Source organism: Schistocerca gregaria, chromosome X (assembly GCF_023897955.1).
Source record: "Schistocerca gregaria isolate iqSchGreg1 chromosome X, iqSchGreg1.2, whole genome shotgun sequence".
Lineage (NCBI taxonomy): Eukaryota > Metazoa > Arthropoda > Insecta > Orthoptera > Acrididae > Schistocerca > Schistocerca gregaria.
This window is the reverse complement of record NC_064931.1, coordinates 554,546,474-554,574,057: the sequence shown is the minus strand read 5'-3', so window position 1 is coordinate 554,574,057 and position 27,584 is coordinate 554,546,474. Positions and strand designations below refer to the sequence as shown.

At 42.9% G+C, this 27,584-nt stretch overlaps 1 protein-coding gene across 3 annotated transcripts in view; it reads left to right on the top strand.

Moving 5' to 3' along the window:
* Positions 1–27,584, top strand: part of LOC126297437 (katanin p60 ATPase-containing subunit A-like 1) — a 223,111-nt gene that overhangs the window by 143,933 nt on the left and 51,594 nt on the right. For all 3 annotated transcript variants that reach the window (XM_049988279.1, XM_049988280.1, XM_049988281.1), the window contains 2 exons: positions 12,503–12,644; positions 26,646–26,949. In XM_049988279.1, coding sequence (XP_049844236.1) covers positions 12,503–12,644; positions 26,646–26,949 — 446 coding nt within the window. The remainder of the gene's footprint in view (positions 1–12,502; positions 12,645–26,645; positions 26,950–27,584) is intronic.

The window sequence follows — 27,584 nt, the reverse complement described above, 5'->3', positions numbered from 1 at the left end:
GAATATAGATTTATGTATCAGGAAGTCGTTTCTGAAAGTATTTGTTTGGAGTGTAGCCATGTATGGAAGTGAAACATGGACGATAACTAGTTTGGACAAGAAGAGAATAGAAGCTTTCGAAATGTGGTGCTACAGAAGAATACTGAAGATAAGGTGGATAGAGCACGTAACTAACGAGGAGGTATTGAATAGGATTGGAGAGAAGAGAAGTTTGTGGCACAACTTGACTAGAAGAAGGGATCGGTTGGTAGGACATGTTTTGAGGCATCAAGGGATCATAAATTTAGCATTGGAGGGCAGCGTGGAGGGTAAATATCGTAGAGGGAGACCGAGAGATGAGTACACTAAGCAGATTCAGAAGGATGTAGGTTGCAGTAGGTACTGGGAGATGAAGCAGCTTGCACAGGATAGAGTAGCATGGAGAGCTGCATCAAACCAGTCTCAGGACTGAAGACAACAACAACAACAACGCGGGGTTACTGATAATATTATCCGCAGTACTATTAATAATCAATATAAATAACAAGGATCCCAACACACTTTCCTAGAGTACAGCCGAAGTTACTTCTACACCTGTTGATCACTTTGCTTCCAAGATAACTGCTGCGTGCTCCCTCCAAAACATCCTCAATCCAGTCACTAATTTTGCTTGATACTCAATACCCTCGAACTTTTTATAATAAGCGTACAACTACGTCTACATCTAAGTTATTATTCTGCTATTCACAATAAAGTGCCTGGAAGAGGGTTCAATGAACCACCTTCAAGCTGTCTCTCTAGCGTTTCACTCTCGAACGGCTCAGGGGAAAAACGAGCACTTAAATTTTTCTGTGCAAGCCCTGATTTCTCTTATTTCATTGTGATGATAATTTCTCCCTGTGTAGCTGGGTGTCAACAGAATGTTTTCGGAATCGGAGGAGAAAACTGATGATTGAAATTTCATGAGAAGATCCCGTCGCAACGAAAAACACTTTTGTTTTAATGATTGCCACTCCAATTCACGTAACATGTCTGTGGCACTATCTCCCCTATTTCGCGATAGTACAAAACGAGCCGCCCTTCTTTGAACTTTTTCGATGCCATCCGTCAGTTCCATCTGATGCGGATACCACACCGCACAGCAACACTCCAGGATAGGACGAACAAGCGTGGTGTAAGGAGTCTCTTTAGAAGACCTGTTGCACCTTGTAAGGGTTCTGCCAGTAAATCGCAGTCTTTGGTTTGCTCTACCCACAACATTATCTATGTGATCGTTACAGTTTAGGTTATTTGCAATTGTAATCCCTAAGTATTTAGTTGAATTTACAGCCTTAAGATTTGTGTGACTTATCGCGTAATCGAAATTTAGCGGATTTCTTTTAGTACTCATGCGAATATCTTCACACTTATCTTTATTCAGCGTCAATTGCAACTTTTCGCACCATGCAGATATTTTATCTATATCATGTTGAAATTTGTTTTGGTCATCTGATGACTTTACAATACGATAAATGAGAGCACCATCCGCAAACAATCTAATAGGGCTACTCAGATTGTCTCCTATGTCGTTAATATAGATCAGGACCAATAGAGGGCCTATAAAACTTCCTTCGGAAACGGCCGATATACTTCTGTTTTCCTCGATGACTTTCCGTCTACTACTACCAACTGTGGCCTTTTTGACAGGAAATCACGAATGTTATAGAGAAAGGAACTGTCTGAAAAAAATAGTGACATTAAACGTGCACAATGTAATGAGCAACAGAAGGTGGTGCATCAATGGCAACATTATAACATTAGTAAGAAACAAAAATAAATTCTCGAGAAATTTGTTGTAAAGATGATATCATAGCTAAAAACATTGTTTAGAGATCGTTCAGTGTGGTGGAGATATAAGGGAATAACGCCGAACTCTTGGTTCAAATGGTTCAAATGGCTCTGAGCACTATGGGACTCAACTGCTGTGGTCATTAGTCCCCTAGAACTTAGAACTACTTAAACCTAACTAACCTAAGGACATCACACACATCCATGCCCGAGGCAGGATTCGAACCTGCGACCGTAGCAGTCGCACGGTTCCGGACTGCGCGCCTAGAACCGCGAGACCACCGCGGCCGGCGCCGAACTCTTGGTAATTTGCGAAATCAGAATGCAGGTTTTTTTAAAAGTTTAAAAAAAAAGGTTTTCGGTTATATCAAACCATAAAAATTAGGAAAGAGAAAAGTAAATAAGAATGATATAATGTTGTTGTATGGAAAAGAACCATGCACGTTTAAAGAATGTATACTGGAAGGAATAAACGGTAGCCAGTTAGGGAAGGTGGATGTTTTAGTCAGTGACGGGTCGTCTTTTACACAACTGTTTTCCGGCCTTGCCGCGAAAGGAGAACAAAACCGGACGAGTCGTGCTGAGGGGAGGTTATGTCTAATTCTAGTGGATGGTGCACTGACGTCTGTTTGTGTGAGCAAGTCCGTATTTTAACGAAGTTAAGGCATTAATGAGCAAACGTACTATGACCATAAATGGTGACTACGTCTTTGCTGGTATTAAAACATATATGCGACTTAATGAAGCTGTAAGAAGCCTTAAAATAAGAACCGTGGCGATGTGCTTACTACTCTAGCTATGAACAAACATTTCGCCATATTTCCGTTGCCATCTTACTTGGAGAAAATCTAGTAAAACCATGGAACGAAGACATCAAGGAAACCATCATTGCATGCAGTTTTGAGGACTGACGATATAATTCTCTGGATTATGAAATGAATTTTGTATTTTACACCTTGTCATACAACGGCACAGGGTGGTGAGAAATAGTCTGGAAAGCTTGGAAGGGTGTTGTAGGGTAGGTTATGCTGGAAAACATTCGATACGTTGCGACGTATCCAAGTTAATTAGCGTTGGGGTTAGCCAGTCAGGACGTTGAGCGTGCAAATTCAAGCGGCTCGCAACAGACAGTGTCGCCAAACATGTTCTTCCTTTGGTTTTCCAAAACCAAAAAGGAGAGAGATACAAAAATTGGGCAAGGGATAGTAGAAAGAATAGAACCCGAGCCAAAGGCTCTACAGCCTCGTGCGATATCATCTATGGCATGAGAATAACTGACACAAATTGTATCTGGCGGGCCTCTTGAATTTGCAATTGCAGCGTCCTGATTGGATAACTTCAATCTTATTTAACTCAGAAGGTCTGAGGATGACACGGCGGCCGGTTGGTGACGTTGAGCCTTTAATGCATGTTCGAACGGCGTTCGTTTTTTTTTCCTTTGTTATCAGACATACTGATGAAACCACGGCTTATCATCGACAAAGTTTACTAGTGCCTGGATTTTATTCCCTATTCGGACATCGTTATTATTATGTGGCTTTTATTGCGCGATGTTCCCATTGCTCTTCCGCCAAGCACTGTATATTGTTTAAGACCACGTTAGAATCTATGCGTTGAATTATACCACTTGGAGCACTCTCAATTCCGTAATTGATCTGACTCTAAAATTCGTATATATTTCACTTAAAAGAAGCTACTCTTATTACTCAGCCTTCTAAACATGCCGTGAATACAATATCGTTATTAGGTCAGTACATTCAGTCTACAAAATGACGTCACACTTTCTTACTGTACTCTTACTTTCTTGGCCCGACAAACTACAGTCGGCTATTGACCTCATCAAGTAGCCTCCTCCACAGCGTTCTGTCCTTGGCAGCTTTTTCCCCTGCTCCTGAAGATCCTTGGGCACTTTCTATTCACCTAAGGGTCAACGTCTTTCGAGTTTCTTCTCTAATACGTCTCTCAATCTTTATCCCTCCTCTCCTCAATGGACGTGAGCGGCTCATCTCAGTCTCCTTGTCTTGGTTTCCGCAACAACATTTGGTTAATTATTTATTTCTTTGAGCTCCCTGGTCTCTCTTCTTTGCCATTCTCCTGCCTCAAAAATTGGTCCAAATATTTTTCACATGTTTTTTTTTAAACATTTAATCTTCTCTCTGTATTCTTATCTGTTTCCCATGTTTCTGCCCCATGGAGTAATATTGGTCTGATTATAGTTTTATACATCATTATTTGGGTTTCTCTTGAAAAGATTTTGGATGACAGTATTTTGTTGGGTGAATATGATGGATACTCTGAATGCCGGTTTGTTTCTCGCATCTACCCTTTGTTTCTCATCGCTTCCTTTGTTTGCTACAACCCAAAGAAAAATATACTAAAAGTCAAATAGTACCATCGTGGTTCCTTTCTATTGACTTTAATGTAGCCATTAAAGCTACTCGAATGTCCCATTTACTTAATGCTGTTGAAAAAGGTAAGCCATGTTTAAACAAAATGTGCTGTCTTTCGCAAGTAATTAATTGCACATTTACTAAAATGCATTCCATTGTGACTGATATATGATAATGAAAATGTATTTAATCAGAGGGCAGATCATATTGAATGCATTATATACTAGACACTTACTTAATTTTCCATTCTGTACCTGATTTACTCACAGTTCGATGGCGGCAACCACGTAGGATCCTTTCCTTTCGTCACCTGGAAACTCGCTGCGTGAGAAGGAATCGAGGATGCATAAACAAGTTTGTTGTTCTACAGGGTGGTGAGAAACAGTCTGAAAACTTGTAAGGGTGTTGCAGGCTAGGTTGTACTAAGAAATAATTGTTAAGAAAGAAAATTAGATACATTGCACTTCTAATTGAGATATTGATAAGCTTTTAAAATGTGCGAAATGAAACATTGTGCACTTCAAAAAAAGGAAAAAAAAACTTAGTTTTCTATTACTATCATATAAAATAGTCACAGTTGGAATCGGTCATCTCATGCAAACACCTGGATGTAACAGTGTATAGGGGTATGAAATGAAATGGACCGATCACACAGGCTAGGTAAAGCAGGCAGCGCGCTGCGCTCTTCGCTAGCAGCATACTAGGGAAATGCATTCAATCCACAAAGGAGACTGAACTGGCAGACGTTTGACGATGGACGCAAACTATCCTGTGAAAACCTATTTGGAAAGTTTCTAGAACCAACTTACAGTGATGAATCGAGGAATATGTTACAACCCCCTACTTATCACTCCCATACAGATTGCGAAGACAGTATTAGACTTGTTACATCATGTACACAGGCATTTGAGCAATCGTTCTTCTCTTGCTCCACAATGGATGGAAAGGGGAAAAGCGCTAATAGCTAGTAGAAGGAGACGTGCCCTCTGCAATGCACTTCACCGTGGTTTGCGAAGTGTAGATGCAGATGTAGAATGACGCATTTATGTGACGCAGTAAGGAAAGTATACAGAGTTATTTCCCTAGAACCTCCGTACATCTAAAAGAATCACAATAAAATGACGCATTCAGAGCATCTATCCAACTTTCGGTTAGTAAACATGCCGTGGAGTAGTTGCAGAGTGCAGAGTGCAGTGTCAGGGGATAGGCAAATCAGAACATAAAATGAGGGAAACAATCGTAACACCAAAATATAATTAACGTACATTGCCGTACAGTTTTGCATTCTGGGTGCGTGGGATAACAACAAGAGTGCTCGCTGTCATACGAAATCGCACCCGAGACCACAACTCCAGGTATAGGTTCAGCGCGTCGAGCAACAGGCCTACCAACTTACTTTTACACTACTGGCCATTAAAATTGGTACACCAAGAAGAAATGCAGATGATAAACGGGTATTCATTGGACAGATATGTTATACTAGAACTGACATGTGGTTACATTTTCACGCAATTAGGGTACATAGAACCTGAGACATCAGTACCCAGAACAACCACCTCTGTCCGTAATAACGGCCTTGATACGCCTGGGCATTGAGTCAAACAGAGCTTAGATAGCGTGTACAGGTACAGCTGCCCATGCAGCTTCAACACGATACCACAGTTCATCAAGAGTAGTGACTGGCGTATTGTGACGAGCCAGTTGCTCGGCCACCATTGACCAGACGCTTTCAATTGGTGAGAGATCTGGAGAATGTGCTGGCCAGGGCAGAAGTCGAACATTTTCTGTATCCATAAAGGCCCGTACAGGACCTGCAACATGCGGTCGTGCATTATCCTGCTGAAATGTAAGGTTTCGCAGGGATCGAATGAAGCGTAGAGCCAAGGGCCGTAAGACATCTGAAATGTAACGTCCACTGTTCAAAGTGCCGTCAATGCGAACAAGAGGTGACCGAGACGTGTAACCAATGGCACCCCATACCATCACGCCGGGTGGTACGCCAGTATGGCGATGACGAAAACACGCTTCCAATGTGCGTTCACCACGATATCGCCAAACACGAATGCGACCATCATGATGCTGTAAACAGAACCTGGATTCATCCGAATAAATGACATTTTGCCATTCGTGCACCCAGGTTCGTCGTTGAGTACACCATCGCAGGCACTCCTGTCTCTGTTTGTGATGAAGCGTCGAGGGTAACCGAAGCCATGGTCTCCGTTCTGATAGTCCATGCTGCTGCAAACGTCGTCGAACTGTTCGTGCAGATGGTTGTTGTCTTGGAAACATCCCCGTCTGTTGACTCAGGGATCGAGACGTGGCTGCACGATCCGTTATAGCCATGCAGATAAGATGCCTGTCATCTCGACTGCTAGTGATACAAGGCCGTTGGGATCCAGCACGACGTTTCGTATTATCCTCCTGAACCCACCGATTCCATATTCTGCTAACAGTCATTGGATCTCGACCAACGCGAGCAGCAATGTCGCGATACGATAAACCGCAATCGCGATAGGCTACAATCCGACCTTTATCATAGTCGCAAACGTGATGGTACGCATTTCTCCTTCTTACACGAGGCATCACAACAATGTTTCACCAGGCAACGCCGGTCAGCTGCAGTTTTGTGTATGAGAAGTCGGTTGGAAACTTTCCTCATGTCAGCACGTTGTAGGTGTCGCCACCGCCGCCAGCCTTGTGTGAATGCTCTGAAAAGCTAACCATTTGCATACCACAGCATCTTCTTCCTGTCGGACAAATTTCGCGTCTGTAGCACGGCATCTTCGTGGTGTAGCAATTTTAATTGCCAGTAGTGTATGTAGCACAGCTCCTTGGTGTTGCGGTTTTTCTCCGTCAGTGTAGATACTCGTAAACCATCCACTCCGTATTGTTGTATCTAATTTGTTTACGCCTGCAGATACGCAACCCACTGAACAGGTCTCCAGGGAGGACTGCTGCCATTGCACCTTCCCAAGTAGCAGCGGCAGCAGCAACTTCAATGCACTGCACGCATTGACGTTTGCCTTGTCACAAACTATGCCCATATTGCGCATCTGTAATGTGAATGTAAATCTTGGGAAAATGCTCTCTCCACTCATATGTGTATATTTTCTGTATGTCTTCTGAAACCCCGTGTTTACTTACGAATAACCCTGCATAATTAGAGCAGAGACGAATGGAGAATTATTCTAGCGACAATATGAATCGCAATGGAGAAATGCAGTGACGTAAGTGATTTTGAGAAAAGGCAAATTGTTATGGAAAGTCGCCTGGAAACGAGCATCTTGGAAACAACGGAGCTAGCCCCTTGGTTGTATGGTACTGTTATTAGCAAATATGAAAAGTGGTTGAAGAATGGTGAAGCCACGAGTAGATGATGCAGTGTCGGCAGTCTACGCCACATCATGGAACATGATGGCTGGAGGCGTGCTCGCTCTATACGTCACGATAGCCGACGATCTGTGGCAGACTACAGAGTACGGTGATGATGCAGGCTCAAGTCCTTCGGAGCACACTGCTGTGCGCACATTGCTGAACATGGGGTTCTGCAGTAGACGACTCCTACGTCTTCCCATGTTGATCCAACAACATCGTCATTTATGATTACTGCGGGCAAGTTATCTTCGAAATTAGACCGTGGATCATTGGAAACTTGCCGACTGGTCGGATGAATCATACTATCTTGTGGCACCTAGTATGCACGAAGCAAGCAATGGGCCATGCTTGCAGGCCGCTGGAGGATGTGTTATCCTATGGGGGACATTCATCTGGGATTCCACGGGATCTGTGATAGTAATCGAGCACACGCTGGAAGGAATGGTGTGCGTCAACATTGTTATGGAAAACCTGTAATGCTTCTTGTTTGATGTCTTCACTGACGGCGACGATATCTTCGAGCTCTGTAACTGTTCTTGTAGCAACGTAACTTGACCGGCAAATTTGCTTGATCTCAACCTGATGGAAAATATTTGGTATGTAGTCGAGCATCAGCTCCACGCCCAAGAACCACCAATCCGTTGTTTGTAGGAACTGTGTTACCTGTAGACAGACATCTGTCGATACATCCATCAAGATACCTACCAAGTCATGTCGAACTGTGACACTCTGAGTCCGCGGTGTACTGCGATCTACAGGTGGACCAACACGCTAATAAACAAATGGTCTTAATGTTTTGGCTTATCAGTGCACATACGTACCTCTGTGTCTCATCACCGCTTCAAACATTGTCAAGCTTGTGAGTTATTGCAACACAATGAATTTCACCCACTCACTGCACCACTGCAAGGATCAAAAGTACTAAAAAATGGTTCAAATGGCTCTGAGCACTATGGGACTGAATAGCTATGGTCATCAGTCCCCTAGGACTTAGAACTACTTAAACCGAACTAACTTAAGGAAATCACACAACACCCAGTCATCACGAGGCAGAGAAAATCCCTAACCCCGCCGGGAATCGAACCCGGGAACGCGGGCGCGGGAAGCGAGAACGCTACCTCACGACCACGAGCTGCGGACTCAAAACTACTTCTCGGAAATTAGTACTCTACCACTCTTTGTGACACTTCTTAGTTGCATTGCTCCCTCTACATATTTCTTAGTCATGGAAAACCGTAACGAGTAACAGGAAGCTGTTGATCTTTGCTTTCAATGCATGTTGAATGGGTAATGTGGCGCAGTGAATAACCTTAACTCAAGCCCCTTTCCGGCCATCCTGGTCTAAGTTTTAGCTGGTTTCCCTTTACGTAAATGCCGAGACAGGGTTCTCAAGTAGGCCACGATCATTTCTCACCCCCATTCTTTTCTTAATGATTTACTGCGCTGTCTCTAATGGCTTTAACGTCAGTGGGTCGTCATACTCTAAACCTTGCTTTTTGTTCTCTCTCAGGCTACTGCTCTGTGCCTTCTTTTCGTTACTGTTGCTTTCTTTTCAGGGAGTGTGTCTTAGTCCCTAAAACTGCAGTTCTCTGCTATTTCTCTACAAAACTGTGTTCACAGTCTCCTTTCCTTGGTTTTCGCAGTACGAGTACTTGGGAAAGCAGTTACTCTCCTAGAAACGCATTACCTATTGAATGATGCTACCTTCCTTCCACTGGTGTTAGCAATGTCAAACGTGCTGTTTCCGAAGCTCACTTCACGTCACAGTGCAGCTGGCTTTATAGGATTAACAGCCACAGCCGTCATACCATGCCGTGTGCTGCTGCTCGTTTCATATCCAGGCACGTTGATACTGTTTCTAGGTAATTTTACGAAAGTCACCTAGTGCTGTCACTCCATTGTGCATGTTTTTATTGGACTAACGTGCTGAAAATGCCTACATCTTGTTTCTGACGTGCTATTCTAGTACTTTGCTCTGGATAGCTTCAAATATAGAAAGTTACTTATCATATAAGTTACCACACGACTGTCACATACAAATCCATTTCTTGGAAAACTGGAAGGCTGTCGTTTTCTTTTGCAAAGCATGTCAGAAAATACAACAGTGGGAAAAAATCGAATCTGAACATATTTTGACAGAAATGTTCATTTTCAGCTCAGTATAAGGATGCATTTAAGGTACTACAGGTGACAGAGAAATGAGTACAAATTTTTAATTATGGCAATTTTTGTTTCATTCGTCTCCCTTATTTGGCTCTAGCTAATCCGTTGTAGTGAGACAGAAAAGCTCATTCTAAGAGGATTATCGTTCTCTTTCTTTATTTACTTTAATAAGTTGTAACATACGAGGGGCGTTAGATAAGCAGTACGACACTTTTTTTCGGCCAATTTCAGCTGATAAAATTTGGAATTTGTTGTGGGACATTGTGGAATAACCCCGCTTCAGTCCCTTTAGTTCATGAGGTTCCGATAGATGGCGCCCCTGTACGCAACCTTCTAAACTGTATCGGTAACTGAGTCGCGTTCCAAGCAGGAATCTGTCACTGAGTTTCTTTTGGCGGAAAACCAGAGCATTGCAGATGCTCACAGGTTGTTGCAGTATGCCTAAGGAGACCTGCCAGCGACTAAGGTACGGTGACTTGTTAGGCTTGACGTCTTTCATCATCGCAAACCTGTCCCATCTCCCGCATACCGGCCGGCCGCACACATCTGTGACTCCTACATTGTGAGAACACGCAGACATTCTCATTCGATGTTATCGACGGATCACATCAAATACCTTGCTACTCAACTGAACGTCTCTGTTGGTAGTGCTGACACAGTAGTCCACCATTTGGGGTACTCAGAGGTTTGTGCCCGCTGTGTTTCTCGTCACCCAATCGAAGACCATAAAGAACTTCCATTTATGGCTCAATGAAGGATGCACTCCACAGGAAGCAATAAGTGGATCATGTGGAGGTTATTGATACAGCAAGACGTTGGTCCTAACGCACACCAGTTAGTTACGTGTACCACTGATCAATAGCACGGATAACCGTTATTATGTGGAACGGGTCAAATGCTTTAGAAATGCGCATAGGAAACATTTTTTTCTTTTTTTTTTTACATTATAGTGTTAAACCTAAATATTTCTATTATCTATCCCATTCTCTTAAATGGCACAAATTGCATATATTATATCCCCAGATTTCTTTACTCATATTCAAGTATTCATCTATGGTATAGAAGGAGTTGTCAAGGAGGTATGATTTCAATTTGTTTTTGAAACTATTACTACTGTCTGTCAGACATTTTATTTCCTCTGGTAATTTATCAAAAAGTTTTAAAGCAGCACATTTTACCCCTTTCTGTGCCAAAGATAGGTTAAGTAAAGGATAGTGTCGGTCTTTCTTTTTTCTGGTATTGTAATCATGAATGTCGCTGTTGATTTTAAACTGGTCCATGTTGTTGAGAAAAAATTTCATTGCTGAGTAAATGTACTGTGAAGCAGTTGTAAGAATTCCTAACCTTTTAAACAGATTCCTGCAAGATGTGCGACTGTGAACCCCACATATTATTCTAACTACTTTCTTTTAGCAGTGAATACTTTTTGCCTAAGTGTTGAGTTGCCCCAGAATATTAATTCGCATGACATCAGAGAGTGGAAGTATGCAAAGTAGCTTACTAATTTCTACATCCTCAAAATTGGCAATTATTCTGATTGCAAAAGTTGCTGAACCTAGTCGCTTTAGGAGGTCCAAAATATGGCTTTTCGAATTAAGATTTTCATCTATATGTACACCCAGAAACTTAGTATGCTCTAGCCTCGCTACTGATTTCTTTTGATGTGTTATGTTTATTGAAGGAATTATACTTTTTTGCAACAGAAAATTGGATATACTGTGTTTTCTCAAAGTTCAGAGCAAACCCATTCACAGAAAACCAATTAATAACTTTTCCAAAGACCTTATTTGTATCAATCTCTATCAGACTTTCTCTTACTGGATTAATAATTATGCTTGTATCATCAGCAAACAGTGTCAGTTCAGCATCTTGTTTCACATAAGAAGGGAGGTCATTCACATATATCAAGAACAGGAGGGGACCCATGATCGAACCTTGTGGAACACCTAATGTAATTTCACCCCAGTTAGATGAAGTGGCAAACTCCTTTGAATTACTTGAAGCATATAAAGAGACTTTTTGCTTCCTGTTCTGTAGATATGACTTAAACCACTCGTCTGCAGTTCCGTTCATACCATAGAATTGTAATTTCTCCAACATAATATCATGGTTCACACAATCAAATGCTTTGGATAAGTCACAGAATATTCCTACTGGTGACATTTTACTATTTAAGTCTTTATTATGTGGACAGGGAAATTGTATATTGCAGTCTCAGTGGAACAGCGTTTCTGAAATCCGAACTGTGATTTACTAAGTATCCCATTACTGTTGAGATGGCTGACCACTCTTGAGTTCATTACTTTCTCAAAGATTTTTGAAAATGCTGTAAGCAAGGATACTGGCTGGTAATTATTGACATCTGTGGTTTCCCCTCTTTTGTAGAGAGGCCTGACAATGGCATATTTTAAGCTGTCTGGAAAGATACCCTCAGTCAGTGATGGAGTAGTACCATTGGAGCATACAGAGTATACAGACCCTACCAGTAGGGTGGCGTAATATTATCGCATTGAAAGGAGATTAGGTAAAAAATAGGGTTTTGAGCCAAAAGAGTGGTTTCGAATCCCGAATAAAACCAAACTGCTTTCAGAAAAAAAGTAAGTTGCTTTACTTACTGAACGTACCTAGTATGTAATAAATAAAGAAACAGGAACATTGTTTAAATGAAAGTACTGTAATTTTCTGACTTGCATAGAACATAACTCTTTTATATGTTTATGTAACAATTCGTTACAAGTCCTTTGTTGGTGTACTCTGACTTCAAACAGGTCATACTTCAAACACCTCTACACAGAAAAGTGAAGCGCCATCTGGGTTCAATAGAATGCCAGCCGACCAGTGGGTAGCCTCACTTCGCAGACGGGATCCAGATTTGCAGCCAGCTTTACCTGCAATAACACCTCAAACACGGTACGTCCATGGACACCAAATGCAATCAGCGCGCGAGTAATGTTTCCTGGATTGGTATTTTCTTGTAATTCTATTGCACTGCTCTAGGATCTAGGCTATACTACATTAAACAGAGCTAAAATACAGCTGTGTGTACTGACATTCTACTCTGTGGTCACAGGTGAAATTTTCTCGTCCTACCACAAATATGACTTAGATATCAGCGACATTTTGTATTTCTTATGTTAATGCGTGTAAGTTGAAAATGAACTCGATATGCAGAATAGTTCTTTATTCAGCTTTTTATAGCAGTCGTACAAGTTTTGCAAAAGTTGTTGAAATGGAATACTGGTTCACCATAAATATTATAGGGTTAATCTTTCCTACTATTTTCAAAATCGGTAGTGGCAATTCGTCCAAGATTGATGAAGGCTTATAAGGACTGAGTTTCTTCATTTTCAAGAGTTAAGTAGTAAACGACTGAATTCAGACGTGGCCATACTACTTCTAAAGATTTTCTAATGTATTGAAACTGAATCACAGTTGAAAACGTCCATACAACGTGTAATTTGAAGACTGGCAATGAAAGGTGAATGAAATATTTTACCTCATATGTATATGGTATTAAAGTGGATATTATAGTTTAAGTCGAAAACCGTGAGGACCTTTATGTAATACTAGCTGAGAAACCCAACATTTCTTGGGTATTCATTTACATCTGTGCCCAATACTTCGTACGTGTGGAATTCATTTTTGTCTCATAAGGATTCAATGTTCAAATGTGTGTGAATTCCTAAGGGACCAAAATTCTGAGGTGATCGGTCACTAGACTTACACACTACTTAAACTAACTTATGCTAAGAACAACACATACACACCCATGCTCGAGGGAGGACTCGAACCTCCGACGGGAGGGGACGCGCAATCTGTGACATGGCGCCTCAAACCGCGCGGCCACTACGCGCGGCAAGGCTTCGATTTATTCACTGTTTGAAGTAATATGATACGAGACATGAACGTAGAGGTTGTTTGCTTGACTAAGACAGGAGAGAGTCACATAGAGCTGGCGATGAAAAACCAGCTGACAATAAGGCCAATACCCACAAAACACAGCGTCTGACCTAGTACTTTGTTTATGGTCATGGCATAACACAAGCTTACGACGAATTGTACATGTTTAAAGCGAAATCGTGAATTGACAGGAATAAGTGAGATTCAGGGTATGAACACTCACTCGCCTGTGTCATTTCCCGTCAAAATTTCCGCTTCTATGATGTTACGTTGAAGAAAAGTAACTTTAACCCTCTGTAAGTGAAAAGTTCTGAGGAGCGAGATGATAATGCATGATGCTCTCGATCAGAGTTATGTTGCACTTCACCTGCAGAGGACCTTCCAGAGAACGAGTTACAGTATGACCCAGTTGCTCTGCTTAACATTGACGAACACTGATAGCATGTCGGCCAAGGTCTTATTAACGAGTTCAGTAAGCCCACTAGTTTGTGGATGGTAGGCAGTCGTCATGTGGTGAGTAATAGTGCACCGACGGTTTATCTCGGTCACAAGATTCGATTGAAAAACTTTATCTCCATTCGTAATTAACGACCTTGGGGCACTGTGTTTTAATACAATGTCTTCTACGATGAATTTGGCTACCTCGAATGCTTCGGCTGTTTTCACGGCTTTTGTAATGGCATAGCGCGTCAGATAACCAGTGCAAACAATAATCCATCTAATGTCAATAGCAGTCGTCGGAAATCGTCCAAGGATGTCAATCCCAATACGCTGGAAAGGCGTTTCGACTGGTGGAATTGGTATGAGTCGGCCAGGGGGTTTCTGAGGAACTGCCTTTTTCCTCTGGCACTCTCGACAGTGCGACACGTAGTGACGGACACTCCTAAATAAACCTGGCCAGAAAAATCTCTTGCGGATCGTATCGTATGTCTTACTTAATAAATCCTAAATGTCCGGCCTCAGGTGTGTCACGGAATTTCTGTAGAACATCTAAGCGCATCTGTTTAGGAATCACTGATAGCCACCTCTTTCCAAACGGATCAAAGTTTTTCTTGCAAAGTAATCCATTAACTACCTAAAATTGTCCTTCACATCCTCTGACCGATTTAAGGCAAGCATAATTTGAGATATCTTGGAGTCCTTCTTCTGCTGAGCAGAGAGATCCTGGAGTGCAGCGAGACAGTCACTATCTTCAACAAAGACTTGATGGTCTTGCACAATGTTTCTTGAGAGACAGTCAGCATCTTAGTGTTTTCTCACACTTTTGTACACTATGGTAAAGTCATACTCTTGAAGACGTAGTGCCCACCTGACGAGTCGCCCTGTTGGATCCTTAAGACCTGCCAACCAACAAGGCGGATGATGGTCTGTAACAACTGTGAATGGCCTTCCACAGAGATACTGTCGAAATCTGCACATGCCCCGGATCACAGCAAGACATACTCTTTCTGTAGTTGAGTAGTTTCTCTCGGCTTTTGTAAGTGTCCTAGAATCATAGGCTATAACGTTCTCTTTTCTATCCGAAATCTGCATCAGAACAGCACCGATCCCATACCCACTGGCATCTGTATGTAGTTCTGTAGGTGCTCTCTCATCATACAGACCAAGTACAGGGTCCGTCGTCAGAGCTTTTCGCAGCACATCGAAAGAATCTTTGGCCTGGCGTTGATACAAAAGTCTTTGATAAACGACGGTAATAAGAACACAATCCAAGGAAGCTTCTCACATCTCTAATACTTTTAAGAATAGGAAATTCCGTTATAGCTCTCACCTTTTCTGGATCTGACCGCACACCTTTGTTTGATACAAGGTGTCCAAGTATTTTCATTTCTCTTGCTCCAAAGAGACACTTTAATGGATTAAATTTCAGTCTGGCTTGTTGGCTTAGTCCAGCTTGTTGGAGACCCTTAAGAATGGCCCTCAGTCTTTTTATGTGTTCATCAAATGTCTCTGAGAACACTGTATTGTCATCTAAATAACAAAGGCACATTGTCCACTCTAGGTGCCTTAGAAGATTATCCATCATTCGTTCAAAAGATGCTGGTGTATTACACAAATCAAACGGCATTACCTTAAACTCATACAGGCCCTCAGGGGTGATAAATGCAGTTTCCTCACGATCAGCCTCATCTACTTCGATTTGCCAGTATCTCAAATACATGTCCATGGTTGAGAATAACTTAGCCCTTTTCAGACAATCTAGTGTATCATCAATTCGTGGAAAAGGGTAAATGTCCTTTTTAGTTATCTTGTTAAGCTTTCTGTAATCAACACAAAAGCGCCAACTGCCATCCTTCTTCCTGACGAGAACCACTGGTGACGAGCATGGGCTCTGCGAAGGCTGAATGATGTCATTCTTCTTCATTTTCTCTACCTCGTCGCGAATTATTCGACGATCCGTTGCTGACACACAGTATGCTAACTGGCTTATTGGTTGATGGTCTCCAGTGCTAATCCGGTGCTTCACCATCGATTTGTCTAATCTGCTCTTCACCTGTGGATTGAAGCATTCAGAGAACTCTTGAAGAATGCCAAGTAGCTTCTTCTGTTGTTCCTTAGTGAGATCTGGTGATAGTCGAGCTAGAATATCTTGTCTCGTAGTGGTAGCGCTAATTTCGCCCACAGACTCGGCATGGGAGGTTTCTATGACGCTCAGCTGTTCTTCAATTAACGGCTCAGCGTTTGCTATGCACATGCGTCTTGGAAGGATCTGAGGTTCTCTGCGACAGTTAACTATTCACAATTCACGGAATTCATTCGTAAACGAGGTGCCAGAGGCTAGGAAGACCAAGTTATTCTTCAGTGGTATGCTTCTCTTACATTCCACTACAAGATCAATGGGTTGATGCATGTCTGTAGGTGCTCTCTCATCAACATGACAGTTACCTTTCTAGCGCTGACTGCAGGAATGATCACTTCATCCAGCACACACAGTCTCCACACACTCGGATGCGCATCTTCCTGTCCACAGTATCTCATCTCGTCTAGCATAATCTTCGAATGACCACAATCTATAATTGCTTGAGACGCTTTCTAAAAGTTCCATCCGAGAATGACGTCATGACTAGACTCTTGTAAGACAACGAATTCTAATGGCTGTGTATGGCCACTTATACCCACACGAATGACACATCTTCCTGTAGGTTTTACATATTTCCCATTAGCCATCTTCAGCAGAGATGTTTTGATGTTGACGAATACGGTTTTGTGCAATTGGCGACGGTACTTCTCCGAAATGACTGAATATGATGCTCCAGAGTCCAGAAGATCTTGGGCTGGTTGGCCATCCATGAAGATATTGACGTAGTTTCCTACCTTTTTCTAGTGATCGACGGCGGTGGATTTTTCCCTTCGGCAGCCTCACCTCCAAGGAAGGTCGCACCCTTTAGTTCTCCAGGTTGCGGCGGCTAGGTGATCGGCTGGAGCTTCTTAACAGCGATGGAGACCTTGATCGGCGTGTTGGGGAGCGTCCTTTCCAGCGGCTAGCATGCGGCGATGGTGACCTATGTCGTCCTGCACCCACATCTTCTTGTTCATCTTCGTCGTCCCGGAGCTGGCGTCGGCTAAGATCGGTCTGCTGTCTTCTGGCGCGGGCGTCATCAAATAACCGCCGCCTTTCTCGAAATAGCGCACCACATGTCCCGGTCGTCCGCAGTGGAAACATACTGGTTGGTTATCCTGGGTCCTCCAGACATCAGTCTTCCTTGGTGTCCAAACAGGTTCCTCATGTGGCACTGTAGGAATGTACCTTCACCTTGGTCTCGACTTTTTTTACTGTTTTAAAGAGAAATGAAGGACGAGAGATTGGGTTCAATGTCTGTTCCACTTCCTCCCTTATGACCTCTTGAAGCCCCTCGATTTTTTGTTCGCCGTGCAATCCTAGTGCCTGATGAACTTCCTCTCTCACTATCTGACGAAGGACGCTTGTGAAATCAGATTCTTCCTCCATCACAGACATCGATGCGACGTTTGGAAGCCATTCAAATGTCTTGCGTGTAATTCTTTTTTGTTGCATTGTCTCGATATACTGGCACCATTTTATGAAGTCGCCTACTTTCGAAACCACATTCAAGAGTAGGGCTTGATACATGTCCTCAGCAACATCCTTCATGAGGTGTGCAACATTATCTTCCTCCTTCATTCGAGGATCCACTATTTTACACAGCTCCAAGACGTCTTGAATGTAAGATGCTGTAGTTTCTCCTGGACGCTGTTTTTTTTTTCTTTATTGTTATTTTCAAACCCGTACAAACAGGCAGGCTGTCAGCAGCATGGTACGCCACTCTTCAGTCATAGAGTAGAGAAATAAACAACAGAAAGAATACACAGATGTGACATAACGGTGGGTAATAAAACAGTAGACACATAAAGACAAACACAGAGCCGTTCACACTCGACGATAATCCACACTACAAACTGTTGTCACGACGCACTAACACTGAAGATGGTGATGGCACAGGTGAACGATGGAGCGTGACGGTGAACACTGAACATTAAACACGACGGCATGCACGAGACACTGATGGCGATGATCTCCGGCGTGCGAATGTCCACTTAGCGTGTGCGAGTCCGGGGACCTGCCAAGAGGGGAAGAAGGGTGGGGTGGGGGAGAGGGGAGAACAAAGATGCCAATGGCTGAGGAGATGGGGGAGGAGGGGAGAGATAGGGGAGGGGATGCCTGGGGGAGGAGTGGGGAGAAATGGAGGAGGGAGGGAAGAGGGAGAGAAGGGTGGGAGGGTGCCCAAAGGAGCAAAAACAGGAAAAGGGTGGGAGGATCAAAGTTCGTAGGAGGGGTAGATGGAGGGGAGGAGGGCATCATCAGGGAGAGGGAGCTGGCGGAAGCCACCTTGGGAGAGGGTAAGGAGGGTGGAGAGATGGAGACCGGGTGGGACGTGAGAATACAGGCGCGGCAGTGGGCGGGGGCGGGAGAGGATGGGCGAGACAAGCGGGTGAGGAGGATCGAGTTTGCGGGAGGTGTACAGGATCCATATCCTTTCAAGGAAAAGGAGGAGGTGGGGGAACGGAATGAGATCGTACAGGATCTGCGTGGGGGAGGAGAGACGGATGCGATAGGCGAGGCGGAGAGCATGGTGTTCAAGGATTTGAAGGGATTTATAAAAGGTAGGGGGGGGGGGGGCGGAGATCCAGGCCGGATGGGTGTATCAAAGGATAGGGCGGATGAGGGATTTATAGGTGTGGAGTATAGTGGAGGGGTCCAGACCCCACAGTATGGCCGGAAAGGAGCTTGAGGAGACAGAGTCGGGAGCGTGCCTTGGCTTGGATTGTCCGGAGATGGGGGGTCCAGGAGAGTCGACGATTGAGGGTGACGCCAAGATACTTAAGGGTGGGGGTCAGGACGATAGGACGGCCATAGATGGTGAGATAGAAATCAAAGAGGCGGAAGGAAGAGGTGGTTTTGCCTACAATGATTGCCTGGGTTTTGGAGGGACTGACCTTGAGCAACCACTGGTTGCACCAAGCGGTGAACAGGTCAAGATGGGATTGGAGAAGGTGTTGGGAGCGCTGCAGGGTGGGGCAAGGGCTAGGAAGGCGGTGTCATCGGCAAACTGGAGAAGGTGGACGGGGGGTGACGGCGGCGGTATGTCCGCCGTATATAAAAGGTACAGAAGGGGAGAGAGGACGGAACCATGGGGCACACCGGCGGAGGGAGAAAATGTGTAGGAATCCGTGTTATGGATGGTGACGTAGGAAGGACGGTGGGAGAGAAAGGAGCCGATCAGACGGACGTAGTTAATGGGAAGGGCGAAGGTTTGGAGCTTGAAGAGGAGACCGGAATGCCATACGTGGTCATAAGCACGTTTGAGGTACAGGGAGAGGAAGATTGCGGAGCCACGGGAATTAAGCTGTCCGGAAAGGAGATGAGTGAGGTGAAGGAGAAGGTCGTCGGAAGAGAAGGACGGCCGAAAGCCACAGTGGGTAACGGGAAGGAGACAGTGCTGGCGGAGATGCTGATGGATGCAGCAACTGAGGATAGATTCCAGGACCTTGCTGAAGACCGAGGTAAGCTGATGGGACGGTAGGAGGAGACGGCGGACGGCGGTTTACCAGATTTAAGGAACATCAGGATACGGGAGGTTTTCCACAGGTCGGGGTAGTAACCGGTGGACAGTACTACATTTTAGAGCCTGGCCAGGGTGGAGAGGAAAGAGACAGGAGCTTCACGAGGTGACGGTAGGTGACATGATCGTGACCAGGAGCGGTGTTGCGTTTAGTGCGGAGTGTAGCAATGAGATCCTGTGTAGTGATAGGGGCATTGAGTTCCGTGTGTGCAATGTTGTCCAAGTACTGGAAACCAGATGCGAGGGGAGGGACTGAAGTGTCAGTTCGATCGTGGACATCCGGGAAGAGGGAGTAATCAAACTGGGGATCATCAGGGATGGAAAAGACATTGGAGAGGTATGAGGCAAAGTGATTGGCCTTACTAAGAGTGTCAGGGAAGGGGTGATCATCATGGAGAAGAGGATAGTAGGGGGAGGGTTTAGTTCCGGTAAGGCAACGGAAGGCTGACCAGAACTTGGACGAGTTTATAGGGTACCATTTAAACAGGTGCATGTCTGTCGCCAGTCCCGGCGTTTCTTAGCTGCAAGCAAATTTCGAATGTGTCACTGGAGATGCCAGTGGCGTCGGAGTGTGTCCGCGTCATGCGTGTGGAGGAAGGCACGGTAGAGATGGCGGGATTCACGGAGGAGGAGGACGGCCTGTGGGGGTAAGGTAGGTGGTGGGGGTGGATGGCGACAGTAGGGACGTGGGCCTCCATGGCCTCAGACAAGGTCTGCTGGAGAAAGGATGTGGCATGGGTTACATCGTCAGGGTGGTGGTAGGTGAAGGGGTGGCTATCGACCTGGGTGGAGAGGGTATCCCGGTAGGCATTCCAGTTGGCACGGGAATAGTCATTGATGTACTTTGGGGGAGGGTCATTACAAGGGTCGGGGTGGGGGCGACGACTGTCTGTAAAGGTGAGGAGGACAGGGAGATGGTCGCTACCAATAGGCACAAGGACATCCACCGTTATGCAGCCAAGGAGGTTAGGGGAGGAAAGGATAACATCGGGAATGGAGTTGGATTCAGGACGGGTGTGCTTGGGGATGAGGTCGCCTTGAAGGGAGGAGAGGAACTGATGCCACCACCGTAACTGGGCGGCGGAACGACTATGGATGTTGAGGTCGGTGGCAATCACGTAGGAGGAGAAGGTACGGTCAATGCGGGAGAGGAAGTCGAAGGGAATAGGGACGTTAGGGCGGACATAGATGGTGGCACAGGTGACGGTAAGGCCAGTGAAGAAGAGACTAAGGATCAGGTGTTCCTTGGGGTCGGGAAGGAGAGGTTGGAGCCGAACTGGGATCTGGCGGTGGTGACCAATGGCAACTCTGCCACGCGCAATCTGGAGGGGATTATTGGAGCGATGAAGGAGGTAGGGCGACGTGTGGATGGTGTGGTGGGGCTGGAGGAAAGTTTCATTGAGGAGGAAGGCACCCACGCAGTGGGTGGCAAGGGTGTGCAGGAGAGGTTTTTGTTGGCAGGAAGGGAGCCGATGTTGTTGAAAAGGATACGGTGCTGTCGCGCCATGACAGGGAACTGGACGCTGTGCTGCACTTTAATTTATCTTCAGCCTTGCACTTCTGTCGTTGTGTGTCGCCGAAATACTTGCGCAGTTGTGCCTGGAATACTTCACAGCTTGTGAACTTCTCCTCATTGTTCTCATACCATTGCTTGGCAGTATCCTCCAAGTAGAAGAAATACGTTAGCCAAACACAGAGTGTCATCCCATTTGTTACATTTGGCTATATGCTCATATACCTTCAGCCACTTGTTTGGATCTTGACCCTCATCACCAGAGAACCCGAAAGGATGTCTCATGTGGTGGCAGACAGTTGCTGTCATCATGACGTCCTCTTCTTCTTCTGTTTCTGAAAGATTGTGATCTGTAGAATATTGCTCAAACTCGGGTTTCTCATCACGTAAACGGCAGCTCTGTTGTGGCCTGATGGGAGCCACTGTGTCATTGATAATGTGCGATATCACAAGTTCCAATTCTCAGCGCCTCCACCAGAATAATATCACGTAGAGGAAAGTGTATGTAGATGAATGATGAACACTAATTTTAGTTAACAAAGGTTTATTCAGCACTTGCACATACAAGAGCTCGGAGTGAACTGCCTCTGGTCAGGACACATACGGAATATATACAGCTACAGAATATTCCACTACAATGATTCTTGCCATTTGTGGATACTTCTAGAATGGCAAAGTTTCAGTTCAGGTGAGTTTTGAACTCATAACCCTCCATGCAACAATCTAATATCATATCCACTACACTACGGCGACTGTGCTACTCGGCTTCTTCTGTGACAATATTTTGAACAATTAATTCTGATAAAATACAACCAGAATACAAAATTAACTATTTTGTGAAATTGTGCCCTGTGTGTCATTTACAAATTGCAATCAAATAAAGAAAAAATTACCTATTTATTACTGTCAGTAATGATATAAGAATAAGTCATTAGTTCCACCTTCCCATTACAGCTAGTTCCAATATAAATCAGTGTTGAACTACCCACATAGAAATATTGATTTCTTGCATAGCTATAGACGTAAGCAACAACTGTATTTGCACCACTAACTTCAAAGTCTGTTAGATAGATCTCTGTGTATTAAGAATTTGTAATAGCTTTGCATTTCTACTATTTTTAGTCTCATAACTGCATGACAGTATGTGGCCTCATGTAGAAATTGAAACTAACTGATTTACATATGTCCAATTTTCTAAGGGGCATAGAACACTAATAAAACTTAGTCCAGTACTAGTATTTGGTGTTGCCTTTTCCATACTACTATGTAAGTTTGTTCAAAATCATTTACTCTCCCCATTACATAGATTTCTGTCACATCTGGGACAGCTGAATGGTTCTTGAGTCATAATCTCTCCATTGTCACAGACAGGCCCTGTTTAAGGTCCAAGGGCCACACTAGAGGTGCCTCTGGTGAAAAATTTGCACACAGAGTGTATCATAATTAGTAGGAAAAACAATCCATTTCCACATTCACTATATTTAGGTTTATTTTGACAGGTTTTATGAAGAGCTCAAGGAAAAGGGGGCACAGAATATTTCTTGTGTGGAAAGGGGGGGGGGTGGCAAATGACATTTTGTCAGTTGTGTGGAAAAATGATCATTGGACTGGCCCTTGTCACAGGTTTTGGTAGAAAAATGTACCTATTTAATTTGATTCCAACATCTAGGTTTGTGTTACCTTCTACTAATTTTCTGGTTTCTTTCAATCAGTGTGGTATATTTGTGTGATGTGATAATTTTTGTTTGACTTTTTCTGGTCTGCTTTCAGCTGAGGCTTGATATGGTGCCTGTGCACCCATCAAACCAGGAACATATGCTTGCAGACCTGTGAACATAGCTGTTGTCATCATGAAAGTTGGTAGTGCCCATGACACAGTACCACGAATGTATAAAAGAAAGGAAGATAACTGTTTGCCAAGAATGTTGAAATATACATCCATAGCCTGAATGAATGGGCTCAACCCATCGTACAAGAAAACATCCCTAGAAGATCACAGAACCATCTCCATCCTGAACTACACCCTCAGCACATTATAGTTTAAATGCCTCATTGAGCCACCAATGCACTCAGCACCTTGCATCATTTGAAAAGAGGAAAAACTATGACTCATCAGGCCACACTATGTGCCTACAGCCTTCTGTGTTGTTTGGCTCATTAAAGACATGTAGATTTATGTGCATTTGTGAGTAATGGCCTTTCGTGAGGTACCACCCTGCTCAAAATGTCCACTGCACTCCTTTCACAACTTACTGAGATGAAACTGCATTCACTGACAATATAATTTCCTGGCAAGTTTGAAACTGATCATCACTGACAAGGCATGCCACTCATCTTTGGTCCTTGTTAGTTAAGACCTTATCATGACCACATTTAATTTGCTGTTACTTTGCTGTGAATGGTACACTATTCCCTATAAACGCATTTGACATTCTACATTGATACACAAACAAACTGGGCAACTTCCCTCAACAGTGTGGTTATGTGCACATCCAAATACAATATTTCCTTTTCCATTCTGTCACCTCTCCTTCTCAACCTAGCTTACCGCACTGATTTGTACAACTGACATCACTTGACTGAAATTATTTGTCACTGGTGGAGGGTCACATGAGTGCCTGCTACTAGTTCTATGTCATCTACAGCACTCCAAAGTGGCCATAGTGCTCTTTTATGAGGATAACTAATATCTTTCCCTATGAGCTAAATCCTTTGTGGACAGAATTATTGATCAATAAAACCAAAATATTGTATGTGCTCTGTTTGCAATATACAAGGTACTTTAAAAGATATTCTGATATTTGATAAAAATATAATATATTATGCAGTGTTATTTATTTGTTACAGAAATAATTTTACAGATGAATTAAATGTTGGTTTCTTAGTAGTCTGACGCAACAGTGAAGCACCCAGAAGACATGGTTAGCTGTCAAACATATAAAACACCAGTGTTTGTGTAAAAGATTATAGTTGCAATTCTCTGTGACAGGTAGAACAGCCACCATAGTTCATTAGTGCACCAAGCACACTGTGACCCCTCCACATCTGTGCCTGCCATCGAAGAAAAAGTAATGTATTCCCTACAACGTTATGTATCATCCTGCATCATTCAGTAGAGATTAGCAGCATCCAGACTAGGGAACTACTTTCCCATATGTAGGCTGCCATTGAAACCACAACACAAACAGCAGTGTTTGGTGAGGTGCCACGAACAGGGAACCTAGACTGCTGATGAAAGATGTCACATTGTATTCTGTGATGGATCATGAGTCTACACTAGGCTAGATGATCATCGTCGACAAGTATGATAGTGACATGGGAAGATGTCCCAGTCTTCCAATGTTTTGGAGAGGCATAGTGGTATTAATCTTGGCATCATGGTGTGTAGAGCCATTGGGTATCATAGCTGGTACTGGCTACAGAACTGTGATCGCATAATGGTACATAACAACATCGTGCATTCTCGTCTATTATCACTCCTACTACAGTATTGTGGTGCTGCTTTCCAACAGAATAATTCTCATCCACACATGTCAAGTGCCTCTGTGCACTCTCTGTGTGATGTTGAGGTATTCCTGTTCCAGCAACATCAAGATCCGTTGTCGATAGAAAATGCCGAGGACCAGCTCAGACATCAACTTTGTCACACTGCCAGTATCCAGGATACCAAGGAATGACTTGCCATAGGAGAGGGTACAATGGCCCTTGACAATTGAATCAGTACATAAAGCCAGGCAAAAGAGAGTGCAATGTCATACTGACTGGTGGGTCCACTTTACTGCCAACTACTTCGTAAATTTGCTGCAATCTTGTGAGCACTGAAATAATATCACATACCCTCTCAACCCTTGAAGTTTGATTTTGTTCCCTCCTCCCCTACTGGGTGCTTCACAATTTTTGTCAGACAGTGTATATACACGTTTCTGACACATGGAAATACACAAGAATGAGATACTTGTGACCTGTATAGCCATTATCTTTTTGGGAAGTCCAGAAAACAGTTCCTTGTTGTCAAACATTGTCTTGATGGACAACTCATCTCTGAGAGCTACATAAAAGGTACACAGAAAACTACTATTGCAGAAACAATTTTAAATAATGCTGCAGAGCAAATGCGGAGATAAAAGCCAAAACCTTACCATTTTCAGAAATGTTTCTTGTAGCTCACCTATTTGTTAGCACAAAACAGCTGCAGTATCATTAAAGGAGCCACTCAAGTAACTGTTGCCACCCTCTCCATCTGCTCTGCGTGCCACACAAGCAAATACACTACTCTTCTTTGCATAAAATGCTGTTGGGCTGCTTTTATATAAAAACAACTTTTCTTGAGAATGCCTAAGTTAACAAATTTGTAATTCTTAAAGAAAATAATCACAATGTTTTGGAATAATATCTATCATAGTAATTTTTTTATCCATATATTTCTTAAAATTATCCACTTTGTGTAGAATTTCTTAAAAGTTCACAGCTTACCCTTTTTAAGATCATTCATAATAAGTATAAATAAATGTTTCCACATTCCCAAGATGCAGTTGCTCAAGTGATTCAACAAATTGTCACAGCGCTATTTTACTTCCTTTACTTGTCATCTTTAGCATTACAAATCTGAGAAAATGATGCTCACTGTTTAAGTAAAACAATGTATTGGAAGCTTACAAATTTGTTAAGCACAACCATAGATTATTATATCCTATTGTTATATACAGTAACTCACATCTGTATGGTACATTTTATATTTTATAGTATAGGTTTAATGTCACTAAGTTTGGATTTTTATATATATATATATATATATATATATATATATATATATATATATATATATATATATATATATATATATATACTAAAAGTAGTTCTGAAGGAGCATAACACCACAGTCACACTTTTGACATGAGCCACTTTTAGTTAAGGGACAGCACCATTTCTTATTTAGCGATTCTTAAACTGCAATGCATCTCCTCCATTTCTGGCAGTTCATGAAGCCATACTGTCACATGCTTTCATGTTTTCACTGTGTTTGTTGGTTCTTCAATGTCTAAGAGTTTGTTACATTGACATATGTTTAAATTGACCCTCACACAGTATATCACCTCTTATAAGATGGTTTAGAAAGCTATTCATTAATGAAAATGTGGTTAAGATGTGTCTGAATTTTGATTCCCACAAATTTTGCAATGACTGAAAATGTGGAAAGATAGGAAAGAATTACCATCAATATTTTCTGAAAGTCTGAACCATAAATGTGCTCCATAATTTATTCTTATAAACAAAAAATCATACCATAACTTCAGTTTTGAGCTAGTTGTCATAGTATTATATTAGACAATATTTAAATTCATTACGCATTTAACAAAACGTCATTACAATTTCATCAAGTACATTTTTCATTAAGACTTCTGACTTCTTTCATCGTAGCCGATCCAGGAAGTCTCATTCAATGGACCGCACTCCATGCCTGACAAAGCGGTCACATCCTGGAGCAGCAGTGAGTGTGAAAACACAAGGACCTGTAAGACGGAGCAATGAGGGACCGCCTTCATTACCATCTGCAACACCTTCACAAGACAGTGATTCTCATGAAACCCAACCAAAAGTGTTCCAGGCTGCTCAGTATGAACAGCATCTTGTAGAGACACTTGAAAAGGATATCATTCATAGAAATCCTAATGTGCAGTGGAACCGTGTCGCTGGGCTGAGCGAAGCAAAGGCAATACTTCAGGTGATGAACAACATTCAGTTACACACTTATTTTAGACAGTGATATTTTGTTGAGTTAAATGTTATTACTAACACAACTCAAGAATAATCAAAAATTTCAGTGAAATATGATGAAAGTATTAAAAAACCAGAAGAAGTTGTACATGAGAAATGTTTCTTTTCTGCTTGAATAACTTCTTGTATTTAAAATATACTCTGGATGTGTGGTACCAGAAATTATGTTTTATGCCTGCTGCTTAATAAAAAGAACAGTTTAATACTAAACCATTACATCAGACATGAGAGCAAATACCCTCCCGTAGGGTGCTCTGAATATTGATTGACATCTGCACTCTTCATACCACTGGTTAGTGGCTGTTAGATACTGCTAAACATGACCACCATTCTCTTCCTCCTGCATTCTATATGTAGAGGAAGTATGATGAGATCTATGTGTGTCCTACTGCTTCTTATCTTGCTCATGTAGATTTTCCCTGACAGGTACAAATACAACAAAGTAAAACCAAATTCCTTAACACACAGGTGTTCAAAAGTTTCCTTAACACCTTTCCACAAAAAGAACATTCAAAATTTAACATTCTGTGTTATAAATCTTCTGAAAGACTTTCACATGGACCAGACATGCTATTGGGGGCT